The sequence below is a fragment of the Pyricularia grisea genome, chromosome I (genome assembly GCF_004355905.1).
Source record: "Pyricularia grisea strain NI907 chromosome I, whole genome shotgun sequence".
NCBI lineage: Eukaryota > Fungi > Ascomycota > Sordariomycetes > Magnaporthales > Pyriculariaceae > Pyricularia > Pyricularia grisea.
In genome coordinates, this window is record NC_044973.1 from 1,943,379 (window position 1) to 1,967,426 (window position 24,048).

Consider the following 24,048-nt stretch of genomic DNA (forward strand, 5'->3'; position numbering starts at 1 on the left):
TGGTCTGTACTGGGATGCCCCGACTCAAAATCGGAGCTAACACGTGATCACCTGACATAGATTCGGATCCGCGCATTTGTACCTTGCTCGGCTTTCCACACACAAATGGTACCACCAGCTCCACATCGGATCTACAGCAGAGGTACATCACATAATAGGTAGTGGTGCAAATCGAGTGAAGTCATGAACAAAAACGTCCAGGAATTATATAATTAAAAGGGTCGTCTACAAATATAATCCAGCATGGCTGCACAAGCTTTAATTCAGCTTTGTCTAGGGTGCACGACTGTTGCCTTATTCATTCATCAAAATTTCAGGCATGCTTACAGTGGCGGAGGGGAGACCATTAGCCTTAATCACTGCTCCCTGGTTCGGCAAATCTATGTAATTTTTACTCTTGCATCTTCAAGTAGCCGATATCTTGACTCTTGTAACCTCCAGAGTTTCATTATCCACCAACACTAGCTCGCGGGAAGCTGAAAATGCCGGCACGGTAATCAGACGCACTTGCTGACCTTCCGGTCCAGTGATGGTCTTGGTCCCAAACTCGGGTTGGTTACCGACAAAGTAAAGATGCGGGCATTGATTCATAACAAAGGGGTCGTCGTCCTGGAAAGGGTAACTCCCTAAATACGAACGATGTCAGCGAATTGCCTTGTTTTTTTTTTTTTTTAAAGAGCCAAAAGTCATAAGCGGAATATGGGCTACTCACAGAGCGTATCAGGTGCCGTCGGAGCTGAGCACCTCCAGCGGCACATGGCCTCCATCATGCCAAGTCGGTCGTCGCTATCGACATACTTGAAAACATCATCAACGTTCTGTCCGCTAGTTCCCAAAACCCTCCACCCTTCAACCTCGCCCTCCCAAGGATTCGTGACCGTGTCGAACCAGCCCGGCTCGGCAGTCGGCCCGGGAAGAGCGCTATATATTCTTGACTTCGTGAACATGGCCGGATGGATGGGCTGCTGGGGATAACTAGCGTTGGCGGGATCATGGGCTCCGGGGAGGAAGGTGACGGGTATCGTCGGCAGCAACTCCGAAAGGAACTCGTCAAGCAGCTGCGAGGGTATCGGGTTGTATGAACTGGCATCGTAGCCGTACTTCTTGTGTGTTTTTTTCCCTGGCGCTTCCTCATCGGCTGCAGCCTTGCCACTATCTGGTGAGATCGAGTCACCTGCCACAATGAGGCGACTAATCTGCGATATATCCTTTTGGGCGACTGAGTCAAGTGCATCGCCAAGGAGATATTCCAGAAGTATGTTCAGCTCCATAGCATACGAAGTATCCGTACTTGAAAAGTTGAGGCCTGATACTATGGCAGTTTTGCCTCGGTTACTAGAGGAGCTACCGTCACCCATCTCCACGTCTTCGTCGGCCGGTTTTGACAGGGACCATCGTTCAGGCTGAGGTGCAAGGTCGGGAAATTTGAGATCTATAACCTCAAACTCGCCACTTGCATTCTCGGTGCCCATCACGGCAATGATGCAGCCTGTCACCAAGACAACGGAACTGAGAATCTCCCCGACCAGACGCACGCGTCCCGAATCATCCTCGAGAAGAATCGAGTCACGACCATCTTCTGAGAAGTACTTTTGAACTGATGTGGGTGCAGATATCCAACGCTGTGAAGCTGCGTCAGCTACAGCTTCTTCCTTTTTGTTTCGTTTTTATAATAGCCCAGTGCTTTCAGGCAACGCGCTCGTAACTCACATCTTTGGCTACGTCCTCCAAAATGCTAGGCTTGAGGGGCATGTCCATGTAGACGGTGCCCGCCACCCAGCAGAGCTCTCCTTGCCTGACGTCAAGCACACGAGGCACCTGCCTGGCGGGCTCGCCACCAATTATCAGGTCACCAAAGGCGGCGGATGCTATCTGCTCCACTGCAGGCTTGATCTTGGTGAGTCTGAGGAAGTACATGTCCCCATACTGCTGTTGGTATTGTTTGTCCTTGTCTAATGTAAACGTCTTGAGCGATTTATAGCTTGATTGCCTCCTCTCTAGTGGGACCTCTCCATCACTTGCATCGCTGCTTCGGATTTTGGTGATTATTAGTACGAATGATCACGTGAAAAGGTTTTTTTTTTTTTTTTTGGGTGTAAATATCAAATTGGAACCGCACCTACGATGGCTTCTGCAGCAGGCTGCTGTTCACATCTTCTAGTTTTACCATAGTGAAGTCGGGTGTAGCGCCAGGACGATGCTGAGCTGGGGATTATAAAACCGTAAAGTTTGGCTGAGTCCAAGCCTGACGCGACCTGCTATGTCCTGACTGTAGCTATCTTTCGTTGCCAGGGAGTTCACGCGTCGAGGGGTTGGTTCGGATGGCAGCCGTTGGCCTTTGCCCCACAAAGCCCCATAGTAAAGTTCAACTGCCATGATTATCCACATCTATCTATTGGTCCCTTCTCCAACGTGGGGTAAGGCTCTGCAAGGCTGACGGTTTCTCCGAAGAAAAAAAAAAAAAAAAAGAGAGAAAGGAAAAAAAATCCTGGAGCTTGCACTGGGGGCGAGTAAAGAATATCATACATATCACAGGCAGAGACCGGGAGCCCACGTTACAACGATATAATAGTCCTCTCTGGATGATCCCACTCATTCAAATTCTCCCGGGCACGCCGTCAACAAAAAGTTTACAAGTTTTGTCATAATGAATTCCACATTGGAACAGGAGGCGACCGTCAAGGTCCTGTTCACCACCACCGAACAAGGCCTTGAGCTTCCCGAGTCAAAGAGGTTATTGCTCGTACCAGCAGGTGGGAACTGATTTTTTTTTTTTAAAAAAAAAAAAAAAAAAAAAAAAAAAAAAAAAAGCCGCAATTGAAATATTCATATAGCTAACATGCATGCGCTTCAGATATCCGTCGGTATGGCCTGTCAAGAGTTCTCAACTCCGAGTCTATGCTCAACCCCTCGGCCCCGATACCGTTTGACTTTCTCGTAAACGGCACATTTCTCCGAACTACTTTAGAAGATTACCTGAAGGAGAATGGTCTCCCCTTCGAAAAGACAGTGACCCTGCAATATGTCAGGAGTTTAGTGCCTCCAGTTTACGAGGCTAGCTTCGAGCACGACGATTGGGTCAGCAGCGTCGACTTGCTGTCTGCCACCTCCTCAGCCGGTAAATGGTCGGGGAGCTCTTTCCTGCAGGGTCAGGACCGTATTGTTTCGGCTTCATATGATGGTCTATTGAGGATATGGAACGGCTCAGGCCAGGCCCTGGCGACCTCGTCGGTCGTCAATCGCGGACCGTTATGCGGTCTCAAGTCGGCAAAATTCATGTCGTCTACCAAGATCGCCGCTGCGGGCTTGGACAGGACTGTGCGGATATGGGACTACACGGAGGCCGATGATCACTTTTCAGGCCAGCTGAAGCCCACGCTCGAGCTTTACGGCCACAGGAATATAATTGAGTCTCTGGACGTCGATGGCAGCTCAAGACGGATACTCACGGCCTGCGCAGACGGTTCCATTGGCCTGTGGACGACATCAAAGAAACTTGCCCCCGAGGCGCCGACCGCGCTTTTGCCCCAGACTTATGCCACCAAGAGGAGAAAGGGCTCGACAACCAGCGCATCCACGATCGCCCAGCGCGGTGCCCTTTCTCTGATCCCTGTGCACAGCCGGCCCGTCAGCGCTGCTATCTTTGATCCCAAAAACCAGCACACTGCATACAGCGCTTCGCAAGACCACACGCTCAAGGTGCTAGATCTTACGACGAGCCGTGTCGTGAGCACAATCACTACCTCAAACGCCCTGATGTCCGCCTGCTACCTTCCCAACAAATCAGCACCGCTCATCGCAGCCGGAACGTCATCGCGGACCGTCACCCTCATAGATCCTCGAGAAAGCGCCGCTGCGACGTCGGTCATGACGCTGCGCGGCCATGTCAATGTTGTATCTTCGGTCTCGGCCTCCCCGGACAACGAGTATTCATTAGTGTCTGGATCCCACGACGGCACCTGTCGTATCTGGGACCTGCGGAGTGTCCGTCCCGCCGCCGGCAAGGAGGAAACCGGACTCGGAAGCGTAGGAGAGTCGGTTTATATAATCGAGCGCGAGAGTTTGGGTGACAAGAAGAGGCCTTTGGCGGGTGAGGGTGTCAAGATCTTTGACGTCAAGTGGGACAAGACCTGGGGTATTGTGAGTGGAGGAGAGGATAAAAAGGTGCAAATCAACAAGGGAAGGGATATAATATCATCGTGATCTGATGACGTCGGGTTGGCATCTCATTTCCAGGGGAACGAACTCCAAGATGTAGACGGCTTCGTAGTAGATACCAATTTCAAAAAGTACATACCACGGCACAAAACCGACATGGTAGGAAGAGGCTTTTTCAACGGACCCATTGTGAACATGTATCTGAACCTAACCAGCGACGACCATATAACCACAAGTAAATACCTAGGCATTGAAGCTGCCGCTGTGTTGCATCATCTTCAGGCCTGGACCAATCTTGCATCCGCTCTGAACAATTATGACCGACCCCGTACTACTATTGACCTTGCCCTCTGGATTATCAATGCCGAATGCCTCGATTAAGCACATCTAAACTTGACAATTCGCTATGTCTGTCGCTAAAATGTCAACAGCCTGGATAGCGATAATGTATTTTGATCGGTATTGTAGCAAGTAAGCTAAAACATGCACATCGTGTTCATTTGCGGGAGTTTGCAGATGCTTGATCGCCTCCATCAGGGTAACAATAAACAATCAATTCCCCGAGAAGGGGTAATAATAACACTCATAAGTATACGAACAAGACCGACATATTGCGGTAGTTGTGATTGTTTATATAAGATAATGCAAGATGATACGCATGGTGATCCTGTGCCATAGCTTGCAAGAAGAAGCAGTGCATCGTGTAAGCTGCTTGTCATACGTCGTAACATTTTATCATGATATGTTTGCAACTGAATGTAACTGTATCAACAGTTGCCAAATACCTTTTTTGGCTTGTAGAAACTTGTGTTGCGAGCCATAATCTTAATCAGTAGAAGAAGCCTCCGTGATCCTCATCTGCTGTTCCAATGCGGCATATCTCGATGAAAGAGTCCAGGAAGGAACTTCAGCAAGCACCTCGTCACGCAGTCGCTCATTCTCATAAGGCAGCTTTTCCTTCTTGATGGCGTCGAGAATATAGGTGTAAACGGTGTTCGTTTGCAGCGGAGGATTTCTGAGGAGTGAGGCTACAGCGGAAGGATTGAGGTCCTTGTTCTGGCTCCAGATTCGGTAAGCTCGGAGGGCGGCTCCAGTAACTCTCGGTGGAGTTTTGCAACTTGCGCGATACTCGGCCAACCAGGCTTCAGCTGCAACAATTCTATCATCTTTTGCAGGCTTGGCCAGATCTTCTCTCTGTCGTGATGTAGGACGCGAGCCCCGAGAGGTTTTAGGTGCTGATTCATCAAGATTGGTCTCGAACATGATTGTCTCGGATATCGACTTTATAAGCTCCTCCTCTGGTGATATATAGGACGCTTCCTCAATGTTCTCAACTTCCGCATCTTCTGCACCTTCCTCCACAGGGGCAGCTGCCTGTCCATTTGCCAGTCTTATGGGAAGGCCAAGCTCCGCGTGGTATGGTCGAGGTGGTGTTGGATCGAGAGCCTCACGTTGCTGTTCTAGAATATTATATATCTGAGGTCCAGCATAGGCATCTGACGAAGAATCTGCGTCTCAAAAGTAAGCAAAATGCCCGTGTCACCATAAACAAACGAGAGAGAAACATACAAATGATCTGTTCCATCTTCAATGGTTTGGACCAGTCACTTGAACGAACTTCATGGCCTTTAAACATTGGGAGCCCAAGAACAGCCTCCACTTGTTCAGCCAACGCCACGGCGCGCCTGTTGATCAAGTGTGTCTCGCCGCTTGCCGAGTATTTGACCAGTTTGTAGAGGTGGCTAAGCTCAAAGACACCTTTAGGGTTGATACCTAGCCAGGTGCGCAGTCGCGTACAGTCGGCCTTGATGTTGACACCAACCTTGGATATGCCAGAATCTTCCAACAGCAGCTTGAGCGATGGTGCCACTAACGAGTCGTCTTTCGGGTAGACTGCAAGGTGGAACAAGGCGACACGGCTTTGGCTGGCCAGTTGCACAAGACACACGTTCTTCCGCGTTCCAAATGACTTCCTGGCATCGGCAACCCATTCAAGATCAAACCCGATTACCTTTTCGTCCATGAAGTACTGGCACACCCGCTCTGTGGCGTGGTTAGTCTTGCAGTAATGGACCTTGACCTTCTCGCCTTGGGGTCCACGGTAGAGAGTGTATGCCCAGTATGAGCCCATTGAGCCTTTATGGGCTTGCTTCGCTGCGCCGAACAGGGCGACGTCTATCTTGAAGTCTAGGGTTGTGGATGGTGGCAGATCCGCCCCTGATTCAGCACCCTCGACAGCCTCGGCCTCCTGTTGCACATCTTTGACGTCTTGTCGGAGTACTGGCAGACATGTATCTGTCGAGGAAGGGTGGACGACAGCTGGCGCAGTAACCAAAGAGCCGCTCTCCTGTTTCGTGACCTCTCCCTCGCACTGCAATGCCTTGGAGGTAGACACAAGCTCGGTTGAATAAGATGCACTATTGCTGTATATTGAGCGATAGCCGGAGAGATCCGGATACAACGGCTGTGGTCGATTTTGCGAGGGCGACTCTGGTGTGTGAGAAGACGCGAAACTCACGCCATTGAGGGGATGCCAAAGCCTCCATGCTGACGGGGTTGGTGCACGCGTCCGCATAGTGATGCTGTTAATGCACAATGTTCTTCTTGATGATACGTTCTTTGAGCAGACCTTCAAAGGGAAAATTGTTCGTTTTCTTTTCGGAGACGTAACAAATGAACGGATCTGAAATCTTGCTTCATTTTGGAGCAAGCAGGAGCGAGTGGCGGCTCTCAGATCGCCACGACTAGAATCAAGCCATATTCTGCTTCGCAGACGCATATACACCATGGCATGCGCCCAATCTCATGAACTGAGTATTCTCTGCCAATCGATCGACTGGGGTGTTTTAGGCAGACGTGCGAAATTTCTAGGGGCTTTCCAAGACTCAGGGACAGAAATAGCGTGAACAAGATCCCTTACCTGCCATAGGCGTTGCAGTGCACGAAAGTTGATCGATCCACATGATCCCTGTTCACCCTGTGGGAAAGAAAGCGAACATCCATCACGAAATCATGTGACATCACGTGACTATCACATAAATTATCCATCCCAGTCAATGAGTTGCATCCACCCCGCCAGCAACGACGGGCTGCAGTGCTGTTGCTTGCTTTGCGGCGGGCTTGGATTTATCTGCGTTGATCACCTGCAATCAGTCCGTCCTACTGCCCATTATTATTCGCAAAAGCCGGCAAAAACTCCATCATGGCGACACAACTGCTTCCATTAGGTAGGTAGGGGATTTTTCCAGAGCATTGAGAAAATGGTTTCCAAGGATGAATAGAATTAAGAGAAACAAGACAATGATTAATTCCACTGACATATCAACACAGAGCTCATCGACAAATGTGTCGGCTCCCGCATTTGGGTCATCATGAAGGGTGACAAGGGTAGGCAATAAAAACCCGCCCTGGTTTCACCTCTTTCATCGGGTTCAAAGGCCAAGGCTGATGTGAATTCGATATGTAGAATTCAGCGGATTGCTTGTCGGATTTGATGACTACGTTAATATGGTCCTTGAGGACGTGACAGAGTTGTATGCCTCCCTGCCCTGCCCTGCCCTGCCCTGCCATCGCCCAACACATCCAATTTCTACCTAACAAATACTGACCTTCCCCTTTCCTACAGCGACTACTCTGGCAACCACACAAAAATGTCCAAGATCTTGCTCAACGGAAACAACATTTGCATGGTATGGTCACCAGATAAACTCGACTTCTCACAGGGAGCACTACTGATATGTTAATTATTTCTACAGCTGATCCCAGGAGGCGAGGGTCCTGTGCAGGCATGACCGAGAGGACCGAAGCTATCCAAAATTATTATTCCCATGCACAGTATGCAACAGAAATCCATGCCTTATCAAGAGACCAAGCGGGAATAAAAAAATAAAAAAAAAAAACTGCGAGCCATGGACCCAGACCTTGTCGGCAACAGTGCTGTACATGCTCTGGAACCAGGGTGACGCGAGACAGATCCTTTAACATGAGTTAAAGTGGCCGCCATACTAGAGTGGCTTAATGAATGAGTACATCGTGGAAGCACAGTCAGGAATCTGATGAAAGACGCTGTTGACTGCCTGATCATCTTTGGGAGATGTCATGGCCGTTCCGAGGTGTTATGGACTTTGAACCGGATCAGTGTCGGATCAAATGCACCGTATTTACTGGGACGCCTGAATACATTCGCCCCTGGGAGCCATTCCGCAATACCACAGACATGTAAAAGTGAATTCAGCTAGCCTCTAATTGACCAGCCGGAAAAGAAATACAGAACCCCCCAAAACGCCTACATCATGATATACGTGCTTTTGTTTTGGCCATTTCCCCACAGCCTCCACTGCCGACACTGAAAAAAAAAGAGAACAGAATAGCTTAAAGTTTAGGAGGCTTCTAGAGTCCATGACCATGCTCCCCGTTCTGTTGCTGCTCCCCGGCAGCAACCATCCGCCTGAGCTCAAACTCTCGCGTGAACTCGGTCCGGATCTGGCCGAGGCTGTGCAGGATCGTGCGGCAGGCGTCCAGTAAGCATGCCTTGGGCGTCACCTTGCCGTCCGTCTGGATGCGTAGGAAGAACTCGGGCACGTTAGGGTGAGATACTATTTAGAAAGATTCGTCAGAAAAGCTGCCGCTGTCGTTCCGTTTCCGCTTGGAGAGTATATAGAAGGAGAAGAAAGAGATGGCAGAGCTGAAGAAAAAGAAAAAGAAAATACCTTTGTAGCCTGCCATCAGAACATTGGGGTGCTGCTTGAGGTGCTCGCAGAGCATGTTGCCCAACGTATGGTCTTCCTTTTTGAATGTAAAGTCTGACGTGTTTGACATGGCTGTTTACAGGTGTCAGTACGGATATCTCTAGATCCCAGAAACCATAATTAGCTAGAAGTAGTCGCACTGACATGTGTTGATGGTTTCGGTCAGCTTCTCCTCTCCCGGCTCCAGGAGGAAGAGCTCGAATCTGGAAAGCTGCCGTTAGCCTCTTTTCGCCATTTCTCCAGTCACAAAGGTTCACGCATAAAATCCTCTGGCAGCGCATCAATCCGGAAAACTTCAAATAGAGCCAGAAGAAAACGTGATCCCCCCAGGGCCCATCGAGCCTCTTCCCGCGCAACATCTCTTTCGCTCCTGAGGCCCTTTCAGATGGTGAAGATAGAGTCACGTGCAGACATGCCGAACATGCGACCGCAACCCGCGATCAAATCCTGTCACCCCTAGCGAATATGTCGAGCCCTATCTGCCAAGACGTGATGATGGTGTTTCCATGGCTATTGTGATATCGCACGCTGATGTCGTAAAAAAAAAAAAAAAAAAAAAAAAAGATAAGCCTTGGGCTCGAGATTTAAAACTCACCGGTCGGGGGCGTTCATCTTGGCGATAAAGCTGACAAGTAAAGGTAGTGTCGAGTTTTTATCAAAGGGTTGGTCTTTTGTCGCAAAGATATTAAGGCGAGCTTTATCGAAAGTTGGAATGGGTCAAGTAATAATTATTCAGTTGAGAATGAAGAAAGACCCACGTTCGTGCTACGGTTCAGCGCAGATATTATGCGAGTTGAATGCTCTATGAACAGGCAAAAAGTGGGGCGACCAAGCCGTCACCCCGACTACAATTCATAGGTAGCGACCAGCAACCTTGCAGTTAACCACAGATGCCTCCTTAGGGAATTTTCTCAACAAGTATGCAAAATTTGACTTTCACCACAACTGAGTCTCATACATGTTAGTTACATAAAGAGCCTATGATGTATTTCCAAAACTACCCAAACTCGCTTCGACATTGTGTCAGGTTGCGGCGCCCATCTTGGCCGGAACTTGCACAGACCCAAGAGCTCTGTATCGAGCTCTGGTTTGTCTCTGAAGATGCTATCTATACACAAAAACTCATGGAATGTAGCTTAAACCCTAATGTACCTTCGCTGTAAACTCTGGCAGGCCCTGGGCCCCTCGCGCGCGCTTAGCTTGCCCCCTTTCATTCTCTCAAAATCCAGACACCAATAAAATGCAGGTTAGTTTCGGTCTTCCAGACCGAATATGCAGCGGACATATGAGAGCACAAATCCCAAGGTTCCCCAAGCGGAATGGCCCCTCGTATGCCGTTCGTGTCTGTCATGCCTGACAGCGCCTAATGTCCCTTGGAATCACAGTATGACGGAGGCTTAGGCTCACTGGAACTGTCCGCCCAAGCCATGACCGTCAGACTTGTTGTGTATGCCATGGCAATGAAGCCGAACACGCAGAGCCCCAGGTCAGACCACCTCTTCAGGTTGCTCTTGGCCACGGCACGATAATGCAAGAGAGGCTAGCAATCATAGAAGCAAAGAGTCAGCATTCTGTCCAGGCCTGCGTAAAAAGGAAAAAAAAAAAAGAAAAGAAAAGGATTGACTATAAGTAAAAAAAAAAAACTTACCGGGTAAATATAAACGAGCGGGATGCACGCAAAGTTTCCAACCAAAGCAACAAACTTGTCAAGGTTGTCGGCACCACCCCAAGCCAGCGCAGCACACCCAGCGACCACGCAGAATCGATATATGTTCTTCTGCCACTTGATGTAGGGGTTGTACTTGCCACTGCGAGTGAACAAGCCATTTTCGGTAATCCTGATAGCGGGGAATATTTGCAACGGTGTGGACAAAAGAATGGCCAACGAGTATAAGAACTGGACGACGTTGACCATCTTATCATCCTGTGGAAGGTTCAGCAGGACAACCGTCTCCGTCTTGGAGCCGTATGCAGCATACGAGACGGCGCCCATGACCGTAAATAGAGTGGTAATAATGACCATGATCACAGCCATAACTTTGGGAAACTTTTTAGGGTCTTTCATCGACTCCTGAATGGGGATGATCAGACCAATGCCCTCAAAAGTAAAGATGGCTGTGCCGATGAACAGGGTCCAGTCTTTTTGGTTGAAATAAATGATGTCAGCCAATCCGTTAGTGCTGAGTGTAAGTACGTCGAAGTAGAAGAGGTATGCCAGGCCGATGACGATAAAAGCATCGGCGATGAGCGCAGTAAAGGCCAGCTTATTGATGTCTCGGAACAAAGAAAATGGCAAGAATATGACCATCTGCAAGAGGATGAGGTATCCGACGTCGATCGAGGTTCGGCAATCTGTCACAGCAAGAATGAAAGCCTTCAAGTTTTCGGACGTGAAAACAATGTAAGCAGCGACGAACCCGACCTGGCTGATGACGATGGACGTCAAGATCAGTAACCTCATCCACTTGCCATAGAGAATTCCACCGATGTCGCCAAAAGAACCGTTAACCTTGAGACGAGTGTTGACTAGGAGCACAAAGCAATAGTAGCTAAGGGCAGCCACGAAAAGCAGTACCAAGTTGCTGAAGATCATGCCACCGTTCAGGTACGCCCTGGGCAAGAAAAGAACTCCAGTGCCCACGAAGGACTTGAGGAGAACCATCGCTGCGTTGAGAGGAGTTGCTTTGCCGCTGCCACCGCGGTGCTTTCTCCTCCGCCTACGCCTGCCAGGGGTCAACAGCGCACTGTCTTCCATCGGGTCGCGATCATCATCTGATCCTTCGCCAGCCGTGTAAACATCCTCGTCGTCCTCTCCGCTGGAAAAGTACTCGCCGGGACCCAAGACTTCGTCATCCTCCTCGAGCTCCTCTCCGGCAAAGTGGCCATATATCGAAAGAAATTCGAGGAAGTTGGAAGTGACCAATGGAGGCTCCTGTGTCGCACGCCCCCCCTCCATCGAGCTGGGGTTCGCAGAGGGACTCCTAGCCGCCCGACGCAGGAAGTTACGCCGGAAGCCGCCAGGGACTTTGATGTTATTTATATCGAGAACCTCATGTTCAGGGTCGGGGCGAGGCATACTAAAGCTCTTGCTCCGCTGAATGCGCTCTCGATTTGTAGCATCTTCTGTCCACCTGTAAATGGGCCGAGTGATATCACCTCCCTGTAGTTTCAAGCTGGAGAATTCATCATCAAGCCCTGAGCCCGAACCGTCAACAACTTGCTTCCCCTTGGAAGAATCGTCGGGTCCTTCCGAGCTATCGGTCGGCTGTACCAGATGCCTCCTCACAATTTCCGCCACCGCCTCGTCATCGTCGCGTTGTGAGCTATCAGATTGGAGGAGCCGGGCCCGTGCATCGAAAGATCCATAGTTTCCGGGCGGCGTCGAGCCAAGAATAGGCGCGGCAGCTGAGGAAGCCGCCGGGGATTGTGATCGCACCGGAGGAGTACCGAAGCGCGGAGGCGATGTACCAATGGTGTTGGAGAGTGCGGCAGCGAGGGCGCTAATCCCCGGGCCGGGGGCAGTGGCGCTGGCGCCCGCAAGAGGGGTGAGGGAGCCAGATTCCGAGGCTTGACGATAGGCGTGGGGTCTCGGCGATGAGGATGCGAGAAGAGCAGCCGAGGGCGAACCGAACTGCGAGGGCAGCGGCGAAGCAAGACGAGCGGTGACATCGGCGCGCGGAACCGAGGTACTAAGTGATCTGCCTCGAAAGGAGCCAGAGGGTGAGGAGCCCAGCGGTGGCATTTGGGAGGGTGAGTCCCGGCCTGTGTGCGACATTTTGGCGATATCGGCGATGGCCACTTCGAGGCACACCAAGCAAAGCCTGTCCGTCTGTCGTTCTGTTCCGTCCGTTTAGGATCAGGCTGGAATGCTTGACTAGCTCTGGGGTGATTTTTGCTAACCCGCGGGAACGTCGTCGGGCAGATTAAATGTGTGACTTGATCTCTTGATGCGCAGGTCCAAGGTTGTTGGAGAGGATCGGAATGGAGAGCTCGGATTGATAAGACCGGTCGGCGGGGAAAGCCGCAGCGTTGCAGCACAGCACTAGTTCTAATTGTGACCGTTGGGGAATTGAACGACCGATAAGGACATAGGAAATTGAAACGACAGCAATGTTCTACCGTGTCTAGCGTCCTTGAAGGAAAATATAAAAGCAATAATAAATAAAAAATTGCAATGACCAGCGAATGTCCCCGAGCCAAACACAAAAAGTGGTTTGTCGTGTACAGAGGGGATGAACAAGGTGTGAAAAATCAGCCAAGCAAGCAATTGGCCCAATTCTGACCTGACAGTGTCGAGAGTTGCTGTGTGTCAAGTGATTGTTGACTCGTGATGGAAACACGGGGGTTAAGGTACCCCAGGGACCTGGTGACACGAACGGACGCTTACCACGTAGGTACCCTGCCGCCTCGAATTCCGGTGGATAGACCAGGTTGTACTTGATTTCAGAGCCAAATGCCAGTCTCAAAACAATTACATATTGAACCATATTTTCTTGTCACATACCTTATCTACGATTGAAGATTGTCCTGAACACGTAGGTCAAGAATTTAGGTGCCTACCTAGCTAGGAGGTAGCTACCTAGTATGGAATGAATCAGGTGTGTTGTACGAAGTACTTGGTACGCAAGTTAGGTGCTCTTGGTGCCGTACTGTACTGTACGTCTTGCTCCATATGGCTTTGCTGGCCGATAGATAGGCTTGATAGGCTCCGTAGCAACCTAAGCTTTGTTGCTTTTTAGGCGAGGTAAGGTACGTCACACAGACTCGGTTCACACAATGCCGAGCGATATCCACCGTACGGATACACGGTACCACGAAACACAGAGATAGGAAGGCAACGCAGCAGGCAAAATAAAGTTGTGAGTACAACCAAAGAGCCGCGCCCAAATTCTACATTCTACATTCACATCATGTGTGTGATAGCTGATGCTGAGCTACCGTACTTCGTCCATATTACTAGGTACTTTTTAAACGTACTTGGTCCCCAAACACATAGCAAAGATAAGACGGGGCGTCGTTAGCCTCAGTAATCTGACGTGGCTCGTCTGACAGGACCCTAGATCAACCGGTAGTGTTGAAAGCCTGGATCATGTACAGGATTGCTGTGAGCAACAACAATAGATAAGATACTATCGAATCGGCAGAGAACAATTTTCGCAATGGCATTGGCAGATATTAGCAAACAGATGTGTTTCAATTCGGTTGCGGGGTTAAATGCCAATATCCATGGCGCTATCTATTTATACGCATACTTACAGTATATCCTTGACTTGAAGCTCCAAAATCATCATCGTCTTCACGAGAGCTAACAACGTTGAAAGTCCCCACCAATCAACCCCCCTGTCTACCTAGGTAGCATGGCGATCCCCAAACAACATGTGGCTTACGAAGTAGTAGGAGGGAACAAGCTTCACCACAAGCAGTTGAAAGGTTTTAAAGAGACTTTGCCAAGATACCTTATTGTCGCATTTTAGATCTGATGGAGAGCGTTTGAACTGTATTACTAGTAGTCCCAGATCTGGTCTTCTAACCATGTCACGACGGATCTGTTCTCAGTTTGATTACCGGTAATCCCATGTGGACACAGTTGCCCACCTACGACGTAGGAACGCTACTCCCAGTGGCAACTCTACTCTAGATCTAGTTCTAGTCTCTACGTAGTAAACCCCCGAAATTACCAACCAGGTCAATAACTGTTGCGAATACGTGCGGTGGGGTACCGGGTAACCAAGATTGACCAATAGAAATTCGGGTCTGAACAATCCAAGTTACCGTTATGCCGTTGAATTGCTTAAACTGGCCTTATTTGTTTATGTCCCATAGAAAATTCTCAAGTCCCACCATCAATTTCCACTAGCTTCGGACTCGGGACACGCAAATCCGCCCGTCCTCAGTGGCAGTTTGCCAGGGAATAGGCAGCATAACTTTGCTTGCGCTTCTTGCTTTGCTCTGATCTTTAAAATTCAAAGAATCCAACCCGTTTGAAAGCTCTTGGACGCAATCATGTCTTCCAGATATTCACTACGGCAGACCCCCAGGTAAGTGCCCGTCCGTCTACATACCGCCAGCCCATTAACCTCTGCACAAACGCAACCCCTGAGACAAGACATGTTCGCATGTGCTGCTCATGGTGGAGTGTTTAATGATATCACTCTTGTTTTGAACGTACATGGCTGTCAGCATAAAGTTGCTCCCTTATGACGCTAGCACATCAGATAACTGATACTGACGTTTGCCCTTCAGGAAAAAGGAGCTCTTCGAGGGCATGGTCGAGACTCCTGCTCGTCGCTCCACTCGTAGAAAATCGCAGTTCCCCGAGAACGACGGTGATTCGAGCTCAGCCGCTGAGAGCGAAGCTGTTGCAAAGCCAGCCAACACCACGCGCCGCCGTGTACCCAAGTTCATTGAGCACATCGACGAAACCGCCGAGTCCGACGCTCCTTCAGAATACTCACCCGTCTCAGCCATCGCCCCTGATCTGTCAACAAACGGCGACGAAATGGCTCGGAGGAAGGTCTCGCACAACGGCGGTGTCGTTGACAACGTCAAGATCAAGACCGAGGAGATGTCGGAGACGGAGCCCCTCACCAATGGCGATTTGAAGCCAAAGGCTGTTGATGGCTGGATTCCCGGAACTGATCACCGCATCGACTCCTCCGGTTTCAAGGACTTTGGCGGACCTCTCGGTGTTACAACCATGATGATATGCTTTCCGCTGCTCATGTACTACATGTGGATAGGCGCCACCTACTACAACGGCAAATTGCCCCTGCCAGCTGATGGCGAGAGCCTCGGTGACTTTGTCAAGAAGCTCGGCATGTTGACATACACTGGGGCGTTCCCCCATTTGAAGGCCTGGGTTATGTTTTGGACCTTTTTCATTTTCCAGGGGACTCTCTACTGCCTCGCCCCGGGTGTCTGGGGCAAAGGCAAACCCCTTCCTCATGAGGGCGGCAAACAGCTTGACTATTACTGCTCAGCACAGTGGAGCTGGTACATCACTATTCTCACCGCGGCAGGCCTACACCTGAGCGGCCTCTTCCCGTTATACACCATCATTGATGAGTTTGGGCCTATAATGAGCGTCTGCATCATCTCGGGATTCCTCATCAGCTTCGTCGCCTACTTCTCGGCCATTTCGCGTAACGCCCAGCATCGCATGTCGGGTTCGTTCCTGTACGACTTCTTTATGGGTGCCGAGCTCAACCCGCGCATGTTTGGCATCCTCGATTTCAAGATGTTCTTCGAGGTCCGCCTCCCGTGGTTCATCATGTTCTTGACGACTCTGGGCTTGTGCGCTCGGCAGTACGAGCAGTATGGCTACGTTACGGGCGAGGCATACTTTGTGCTCCTGGCTCACTTTCTCTACGCAAACGCCTGCGCTAAGGGCGAGGAGCTCATCATCACCACCTGGGATATGTACTATGAGAAGTGGGGCTTTATGCTCATCTTCTGGAACATTGCCGGCGTTCCCCTGACCTACGTCCACTGCACTCTTTACCTCGCCAATCACGACCCCTCCGAGTACGCTCACAGCAAGCCAGTCCTCGCCCTCATGTTCATCGGCTACCTGTTTGTCTACTGGATCTGGGACACATGCAACTCTCAAAAGAACCGCTTCCGCGCCATGGAACGTGGCCACTTGGTCCCTCGCAAGTCGTTCCCCCAGCTTCCGTACCAGACGATCCAGAACCCCCGCAAGATTCCTACCCATACTGGCGACTCTCTTCTGGCCGATGGCTGGTACGGCATGGCCCGCAAGGTGCACTACACCTGCGATCTGTATTTTGCACTAAACTGGGGTCTCATCACCGGCTTTGCGTAAGTTTTCTTTTCTTCTCCTCGCTATAGCTCATTGATGTCGATATCACCAATGTTTGTTGAAGGGGGGCAACTAACCTTTTCCCATTGCATCACCAGGAGCCCTTTCCCGTGGTTCTATCCTGTTTTCTTCGCCGGCATGATCGTTCATCGCGCATCTCGTGACATTGCCCGCTGCCGTGAAAAGTACGGGGCCGCCTGGGAGGAGTACGAGAAGCAGGTCCCTTACCTCTTCATCCCCGTAAGTCGCCCACAAAAGTACCCTCATCACTTATGTCTCCGCGAGTACCAGCAGTTAACGCCCGTGTTCATGTTTGATAGTACGTCATCTAAAGTGGTCAGGTTTATTCCTAAACCATGATACTTTTAGGCAATCCTGACACCTACTCATTACTTATGCATCCTATTCTTGTATATTATTTTTGCTGCTACACTTTTAGTACAATGTTTGTTCGTAAACAGTCGAACCTCGCTTAGAGGCAGGGTCACAATATTAACATCTAAATCATCTTTGGCGTGCAAAACTTTAAGGGATCTGCCGATAGATATCATGCGTATCATACATCAGTTCAGTAACATAATGACATCAACTATTCTCTCACACATCCTGGCTAAACCTTAATGCGAATTCATAAACGGTGACCAGTCGAAGACCATTTGTGACCGAGACTCTGCTGCTCGAGGCGTAACACATCCAAACTACTCATCTCTTGATTTTCAAAGTCAAATAAGGAAAAAAAAAACCCTAGACTACAGTTATGCTCTTGTCGACCGTTCTAAGCCCAAGATCAACCCCGCCGTATCCTCGAAAAAGAGTCATCTCCAATCGAAATGCTGTTGCTAACAATGTACACTGGTGTTTGCGCATCCCATTAACCCTTATAAAATGCAGTCCAAGACACCTCACTGGTGGAACGAACTTTTTGCTGCTTCAAGGAAGTTTGATAATTGCCGATTCCTCCCGAGAAATAAAAATTGAAACCATGCCCACAGCTAAAGGCATGTCCTTGTGTCGACAAGCGAGGACCTCGGGCATTTTGCGGTAGGTACAGTGTTGCCCACCCGAGTCTCAAGTCAGACTCGAGCCTCGCCTGATCCATACCTCAATTTACCATTTAGCATGTGGTGTTGAGGGTCGCCTTTGAGTTCATCAGCAGCGCAACGATCAATCCGTAAAGACCTGTAGCATCTGTTAGTCGGCCATTAAATAAAGATAAATCTTTCAGGTGTGTAGTGGCTTACCCAAAACTTCGGCGAAAATGAGAATCAGAATCATGCCGACGAAGAGCCTGGGCTGTTGGGCAGTACCACGGACACCAGCATCACCGACGATACCGATGGCGAAACCAGCAGCAAGACCAGCCAAACCGACGGCAAGACCGGCACCGAGCTGGATGAACCCAGTGAATAAGGCATACCCGTCCTGCTTCAGGTTGTCCGAAATCAGGACGGACACGACCAGACCGTAAATACCAATGATACCAGCCATAATGACGGGAACAATGTCTAAATTCAATCGAGTCAACACATGTCTCCGACGATTGACGAAATTGCTTGTCCGAAGCGCTGCTGAACAGAGTCGATGGAATGTTTCTCACTCTTGACGATCAGGTCAGGGCGCAGGACACCCATGGCAGCAATACCAACACCGGATTTGGCCGTGCCGTACGAGGCACCGAGGCAGGTGAAGACAATGGCAGCAGTGCAGCCCATGGCGCCGAAGAAGGGCTGTTGAAACTTCGTTAGTACCGCATAAATATCAAAGCCCGTGATGGTTGTGTTGTGGTAGGTTATGGCACCGATTCGACGCGTCTCTTGCGAACGGGGATCGGATCGTAGTCGGGGACGAGTTACTAACCGCGTAGGCCGGGCTGCATCATGATAAATTGGTTAGCTTCATCTGTTCAATGATAGGCAGCTATATCGAGACGTTGTTGCAGGTTCAAGTCTTGGAGATGATCGATACTGGAGCGCCAGTTGAAGTTTCGATTTTCGTCGCAGGACTCGCTTCTCCATAATTGGTAGGTCATAACAAGCGAAAGTAGGTTTGATTGAACTTACCAAAGTTCTGAAGGCATTGTGAAAGGTTTTGCTGTTGGATTAATCAACGATAAAGAAAATCGGTTGACCGTCGAGATCAACTTTGCCAAAGTGTAAATGTTCGGGGGATGGCGCGATGAAGGAACGGCGACGTTGATGCAGCTGGTTTATGGTGACGACGTGCAAGTTGAGGTTGCTCGGTTGATGCTGTCAGGTTTTGGGAAGCTCGGAGGTGGATGCCTTAGCTCGCTGGCCGCAATCCCGAAACTGCACCGTGAGCGGCAAGTTCTGCGCAGAAAAGATGTTCCATACCGAATTGCCCCTTGGCCAAGGCGGAGCTGGTGTGGGTCCATGTGCCCCACGCCAAGCGAAGCTCCGCGGCTGGCAGAAAAAAAAAAAAGTTCCTGAAGCCATTTTGAGAAATTCTAGCCTCTTGCGCGCAGAACATATTCGTTAGTTTGCCCATATCCCCGAGTTTTCTTTTTCCCTAGGGCGAGCCACCGCAGTGAACCCTGGGAGCTTTCAAGTTTGTATCAAACAATAAATCCGCTAAAACATTCACGATGTCTGCCAACGACTCTGCCGGTAAGATCTTGTCGCTACCTCTTGCGTTGATATCGCATTTCAAAATGCTGACTTTCACATAGCCTGGCCTCTGGCCGATGCTGCTCTCACCCAGGTAACTAGATACTTCCGAATCTATAAGAAATCGATCCATAACTTGTTTGAAGCCTAACTTCGTGATAGGAAATCCTTGACCTGGTCCAATCGGCTGCCCACTACCGCCAGTTGAAGAAGGGAGCCAACGAGGCGACCAAGACTCTGAGCCGTGGTGTGTCTGAGTTGGTTATTCTGGCCGCCGACTGCGAGCCCCTTGCCATTCTTCTTCACATCCCTCTCTTGGCTGAGGACAAGAACGTTCCCTACGTCTTTGTGGTGAGTTTGAGCAATTATTTGGAATCATTCCCAGTAGCTCTTTGCACATGTGTTGACTCTTTTTGAACTTTTGCCTATAGCCTTCCAAGATCGCGCTTGGCCGTGCCTGCGGTGTTTCGCGCGCCGTTATTGCCGCCAGCATTACCAGCAACGAGGCCAGTGACCTCCAGGGCCAGATCCGTACCCTCAGGGACAAGGTCGAGCGCCTGGCTATCTAAGCCATTGCAACCAAGATACCCATTCGAAGGAATTAATCGGCGTCTACGATGTTAAAGCGGACATGATGTTCATGATCTTACGTGGACCTAGATTTACAGTCTATTGGAATATATGACGAATTCCTGGCGTTTGTGTTGGGCGAAATTTTGGAGTTCTGCCATGTGGTGATCATGATTTCAGGAGCGCCTGCACCCGGAACGGATGCGATTCTGGCGGAGGCAGACAATGCGCCCAACGATTGTCGCCTGATTGTAGGTATCCTTCGCGGGGTTGTCTCGTAAAGAATCAGGTACTGGGAATATGATTAATCAACGACAAGAATTGTCTTGGAGCATTGTATCACAACAAAGATTGTAATCACAGACAATGATTTCTTATACACAACTCTCTGCTACGTGGTGGGGTCACGCGTCTCACACACAGCACGGGATATAGATATGGTACTTATGATCTCGCCAATCAGGGGTCCAACAGAAAGGATAATAAGTAAGTGATCTTGACATGTGGCTTGTAAAACATATCGTAATCTGTATCAAGGGAAATTACTGTAAGCAGCATATCTTTCACTTCACCCAAGGTAATGTTGCGACAGAATCAAATCAGTCTGCAGAGCTGCAGGCCATGATGGGCTGCAGGGTAGGTACAACTTTTACCCTGCCCGTAAAGCCATGACGCCGATTATCGGTACTCAACCTAGCGAGGCCCAGCGATTCGATGCATGACGCAACCCGACATCCTTGAGGGTCAGTCTTAGTCGCCCCGCATTCATACTTTTGCGACAAGTGAGGCGACCCATGACTGCCGGCCAGAGACTCTATTGTCCTGATGTACCCCGGTACACATATTATATTGAGCAGTTTTTAGAACATGTTAGCCCTTATAACAATAGCGACAAGTCATTTCTCCCAGTCCTCGTAGAGTACCTAACAAATTTTTACTTTTGCACATTGACAGAGAGATCCTATATACTCGAACCTGAATTGAGTTCAAAAGGAACTGTTGTTGTTTTTTTTGCCATGCCCAGCCCCGCACGCAAAGTGTTAATCACCGCCGCCGTCGAGGGTCTCATCCTACAGCCACTGTCATCTAAGAGGGAGCAGAGGCCGGCTGCACCGGTAAAGCTCAAATACGGCGATGCGAGCATTTCTAATGTGACCCGGGACGATTCGCCCAACCCTTCCTCAAAGTCCAATGCCTCTTTTGAGAGTTTTGGTATAGTTGGTCAGTGTCACACGCATATTCTTGGGAGGACAGACTTTAGGAGGGGAAGAGAAAAGAAATATCAGACGAGATGATAGATATGCCTACAGCACTAGCTAATACAAACAACACATTCTTCGTACCTTCAGGCTTGATTACTGTTCCTCCCGAGAGCTACTTGGTTTCGATTACGCAACGTCAACAGGTCGCCACCGTTCGCGGCCAACCCGTTTATGTCGTAACCGAAGTTGCGCTCACTCCATGCAGCTCGCAAAACGAAGCCACCGAAGCCATCAACAAGACTGTAGCCCACGTCAAGCAGGCAAGCCTGGCGGAAGGGAATAGCGCCGATAGCGACAGCGAAGACGAAACCTCGGCGCCGGTCCCCTACGACATCGACGATGATGTGGACGACACAACCGGGCCCAAGAAGGGCCACAAGTCCACCACGAGCGTCGCATCGGACGTCATGAAGCAGAAGGGCGGGTACGGGAGGTTTGCGCAGCGGTGGTTCAGCAAAGGTGGCTGGCTGGAGGACCAGAAACGGATGATGGGTCTGAGCAAGAGCGCTGGCAGCTCAGATAGCACAAAGGACGATAGCAAGACTGGCGGCGTGCCGACGTCAGAGGATCCTGTCGATGGTCCAGCGGATGCAATCAAGACTGCCGCCAAAGGCGCAGCAGGAGGTGCGGCGTCGCTACTACCTAAACTCCTTCGAACCTCGCAAATCTTATTCGGCGCCTCCCGGAGTTTCTTTTTCAGCTATGATTATGATATTACTCATAGTCTTTCATCACAAGATCGCGACCAAGACCTTAGTGCTTCGGCATCGGGCGAGCCACCGCTGCATGCCAAGGTAGACCCGATTTTCTGGTGGAATAGACATCTCCAACGTATGTTCGTGGATGCAGGAGCAGATGCATTGGTCTTGCCGTTGATGCAGGGGTTCGTCGGACAGAGGTCCTTTATCGTGGACAGTGATCCACCGCCAGTCGAGGAGGTAGCCAGGGGATCACTCGAGCTGAACGACATGAGGCCGAAGTCGGGTCCAGCAACACCTATGAATGAGAAAAAGTCTGCAGAGCTCATGAGGTCTTCGGAAAAGCGATTTGACATCACCGTCATTTCTAGACGGTCAGTCAAGAGAGCCGGACTACGGTACTTGCGGCGCGGTATCGACGACGATGGATACGCAGCCAACTTTGTCGAGACAGAACAGATTCTCTCTCCTGTTGACTCGGATGATGAATCTGCCCAGGTCTTTTCCTTTACGCAGATCAGGGGCAGTATACCGCTGTTTTTCAAGCAGTCGCCATACTCATTGAAGCCAGCACCCGTGATACAGCACTCCGAAGAAGCCAATTATCAAGCGCTTAGGAAGCATTTCAACATGCTCAGGAAGCATTACGGAGCTGTGCAAATAGTAAACCTCGTCGAGAAGCATGGCGTCGAGGCGAGTATTGGACAGCAGTATGAGGCAGGCGTGAAGAGACTCAATGAAGAAAGTGGACCAGACGAGGTTGTTCCGTTTGAGTGGTTTGATTTCCACTCAGTATGTCGAGGCATGAAGTTTGAACGTGTGAGCGAGCTACTGGACATTCTTGGCCGACAGCTGGAGGATCTTGACAGCACTGTAGAGACCAACGGCGAGGTTGTGACGAGCCAGAAGGGCGTATTCAGAACCAACTGCATGGACTGTCTGGACAGGACGAACGTATGTCAGAGTTCGTTCGCCAAGTTCATGCTAGATCGGCAACTGGCAAAGTTGGGATTCGACATGTCGGCGCAAAAAGACCAAGAAAATTCGTGGTTCAATACGTTGTGGGCGGACAATGGCGACTCGATCTCAAAGCAGTATGCTTCTACAGCTGCAATGAAGGGCGATTATACAAGAACTAGGAAACGTGATTACCGCGGCGCTTTGACGGACATTGGTCTTTCAGTGACTCGGTTGTGGAGCGGGTAAGCAGAAATCATCTTTCAACTTGTCATTTGGTTGACCCCAGTGCTGACAGTATGCAGTATGATCAACGACTTCTTCGTCCAGACAACCATCGACTTCCTCCTCGGCAACGTAACCGCACTAGTATTTGAGGAATTTGAAGAGAACATGATGACTCAGGATCCAGCCGTCTCTATGCAAAAAATGCGGGAACAGGCAATAGAGCTTTGCCAGAAGCGCGTGATTGCCGATGAGAAGGAAGAGTTTATCGGCGGGTGGACTATGCTGGCGCCACAGGAGCCAGATGCATTTACTCTGATTGCTCAGCCTCTTGAGGAGGTTGTGCTTTTGCTGACTGATGTCGCCCTGTATCTCTGCAGGTTCGATTGGAATATGGACAAGGTTTCTTCCTTCGAGCGCGTCGAGTTCCCCCACATTCGCAAAATCAGATTCGGGCCTTATATCACATCTACAATGACAGCTGCGCAGACGGACGAGGCAAAGAACCAGGGAATCTTGATCTTTTATACGCCAGGTTCCAAAGACATAAAGCGGGTGAACACCAGATCCCTCTCGACTTCCAAGCTGGATGTAGCCGAAAAGAAGGAGGGGACAGGTGGGCTGGGGAGCATCTTCTCCATGCGGCCATCCCAACCAGTTGAGAAGAAGATCGCCCTGAAAGCGCTCCATTCGCGGTCTTCGCTAGCTGATACTAGTGGGGGCAACGGGCTCACCGAGATCCAACAGGTTGTGAGCATCAGCGCGCAGCTGGAGAGACTTGTGGAACTCAACAAGCCCCAACCGGCGGGTGAAGAAAAAGAGAGCGTGCTCGAGAGTGGTGATATTGTTTCGGTAGCTGAGGCGAGGAGGAACGAGGGCTTGTTGGGGCAGTTGGGATACTCTATCAAGAAGCTCGTTTGGGCATGAGGCGGCGAGGATTTCAATGCATTCTTACAACGCTGTCCCGAGCTTGATATTTTGGTT

General features: G+C 50.0%; 10 protein-coding genes across 10 annotated transcripts; 5 read left to right on the forward strand and 5 right to left on the reverse strand.

Moving 5' to 3' along the window:
• Nucleotides 1-238: 238 nt before the first annotated feature.
• PgNI_05609 (uncharacterized protein) lies at nt 239-2,302 on the reverse strand. The gene is made up of 4 exons (XM_031125640.1): nt 2,124-2,302; nt 1,711-2,026; nt 713-1,622; nt 239-626 (listed from the first exon to the last, which is right to left on the reverse strand). Exons 1-4 carry the CDS (start codon nt 2,168-2,170, stop codon nt 406-408), a joined length of 1,494 nt encoding a protein of 497 aa, XP_030982448.1. The 5' UTR covers nt 2,171-2,302; the 3' UTR covers nt 239-405.
• Nucleotides 2,303-2,524: 222 nt separating this feature from the next.
• PgNI_05610 (uncharacterized protein) lies at nt 2,525-4,279 on the forward strand. The gene is made up of 2 exons (XM_031125641.1): nt 2,525-2,753; nt 2,855-4,279. Exons 1-2 carry the CDS (start codon nt 2,648-2,650, stop codon nt 4,201-4,203), a joined length of 1,455 nt encoding a protein of 484 aa, XP_030983094.1. The 5' UTR covers nt 2,525-2,647; the 3' UTR covers nt 4,204-4,279.
• Nucleotides 4,280-4,741: 462 nt separating this feature from the next.
• PgNI_05611 (uncharacterized protein) lies at nt 4,742-7,081 on the reverse strand. Its single transcript, XM_031125642.1, has 2 exons — nt 5,728-7,081; nt 4,742-5,666 (listed from the first exon to the last, which is right to left on the reverse strand). Exons 1-2 carry the CDS (start codon nt 6,944-6,946, stop codon nt 4,984-4,986), a joined length of 1,902 nt encoding a protein of 633 aa, XP_030983212.1. The 5' UTR covers nt 6,947-7,081; the 3' UTR covers nt 4,742-4,983.
• Nucleotides 7,082-7,273: 192 nt separating this feature from the next.
• PgNI_05612 (uncharacterized protein) lies at nt 7,274-7,949 on the forward strand (the record flags this gene model as incomplete). Its single annotated transcript, XM_031125643.1, has 5 exons — nt 7,274-7,385; nt 7,489-7,545; nt 7,625-7,691; nt 7,784-7,847; nt 7,914-7,949. The coding sequence occupies exons 1-5, from the start codon at nt 7,361-7,363 to the stop codon at nt 7,947-7,949; spliced, it is 249 nt and encodes an 82-aa protein (XP_030983215.1). The 5' UTR covers nt 7,274-7,360.
• A 598-nt stretch (nt 7,950-8,547) lies between these two features.
• PgNI_05613 (uncharacterized protein) lies at nt 8,548-8,976 on the reverse strand (the record flags this gene model as incomplete). The annotated part of the gene is made up of 2 exons (XM_031125644.1): nt 8,548-8,753; nt 8,868-8,976. 2 exons carry the CDS (start codon nt 8,974-8,976, stop codon nt 8,548-8,550), a joined length of 315 nt encoding a protein of 104 aa, XP_030983214.1.
• Nucleotides 8,977-9,859: 883 nt separating this feature from the next.
• On the reverse strand, nt 9,860-13,176 carry PgNI_05614 (uncharacterized protein). The gene is made up of 2 exons (XM_031125645.1): nt 10,555-13,176; nt 9,860-10,446 (listed from the first exon to the last, which is right to left on the reverse strand). Exons 1-2 carry the CDS (start codon nt 12,679-12,681, stop codon nt 10,270-10,272), a joined length of 2,304 nt encoding a protein of 767 aa, XP_030982099.1. The 5' UTR covers nt 12,682-13,176; the 3' UTR covers nt 9,860-10,269.
• A 1,733-nt stretch (nt 13,177-14,909) lies between these two features.
• On the forward strand, nt 14,910-17,060 carry PgNI_05615 (uncharacterized protein; the record flags this gene model as incomplete). Its single annotated transcript, XM_031125646.1, has 4 exons — nt 14,910-14,944; nt 15,150-16,727; nt 16,827-16,968; nt 17,049-17,060. The coding sequence occupies 4 exons, from the start codon at nt 14,910-14,912 to the stop codon at nt 17,058-17,060; spliced, it is 1,767 nt and encodes a 588-aa protein (XP_030982098.1).
• Nucleotides 17,061-17,842: 782 nt separating this feature from the next.
• Nucleotides 17,843-18,805, reverse strand: PgNI_05616 (uncharacterized protein; the record flags this gene model as incomplete). Its single annotated transcript, XM_031125647.1, has 5 exons — nt 17,843-17,907; nt 17,970-18,233; nt 18,326-18,455; nt 18,586-18,598; nt 18,789-18,805. The coding sequence occupies 5 exons, from the start codon at nt 18,803-18,805 to the stop codon at nt 17,843-17,845; spliced, it is 489 nt and encodes a 162-aa protein (XP_030982100.1).
• Nucleotides 18,806-19,203: 398 nt separating this feature from the next.
• Nucleotides 19,204-20,307, forward strand: PgNI_05617 (uncharacterized protein). Its single transcript, XM_031125648.1, has 4 exons — nt 19,204-19,352; nt 19,415-19,446; nt 19,515-19,703; nt 19,784-20,307. The coding sequence occupies exons 1-4, from the start codon at nt 19,331-19,333 to the stop codon at nt 19,919-19,921; spliced, it is 381 nt and encodes a 126-aa protein (XP_030982994.1). The 5' UTR covers nt 19,204-19,330; the 3' UTR covers nt 19,922-20,307.
• A 478-nt stretch (nt 20,308-20,785) lies between these two features.
• PgNI_05618 (uncharacterized protein) lies at nt 20,786-24,034 on the forward strand. Its single transcript, XM_031125649.1, has 3 exons — nt 20,786-21,143; nt 21,272-23,084; nt 23,145-24,034. The coding sequence occupies exons 1-3, from the start codon at nt 20,939-20,941 to the stop codon at nt 23,989-23,991; spliced, it is 2,865 nt and encodes a 954-aa protein (XP_030983221.1). The 5' UTR covers nt 20,786-20,938; the 3' UTR covers nt 23,992-24,034.
• Nucleotides 24,035-24,048: the final 14 nt, after the last annotated feature.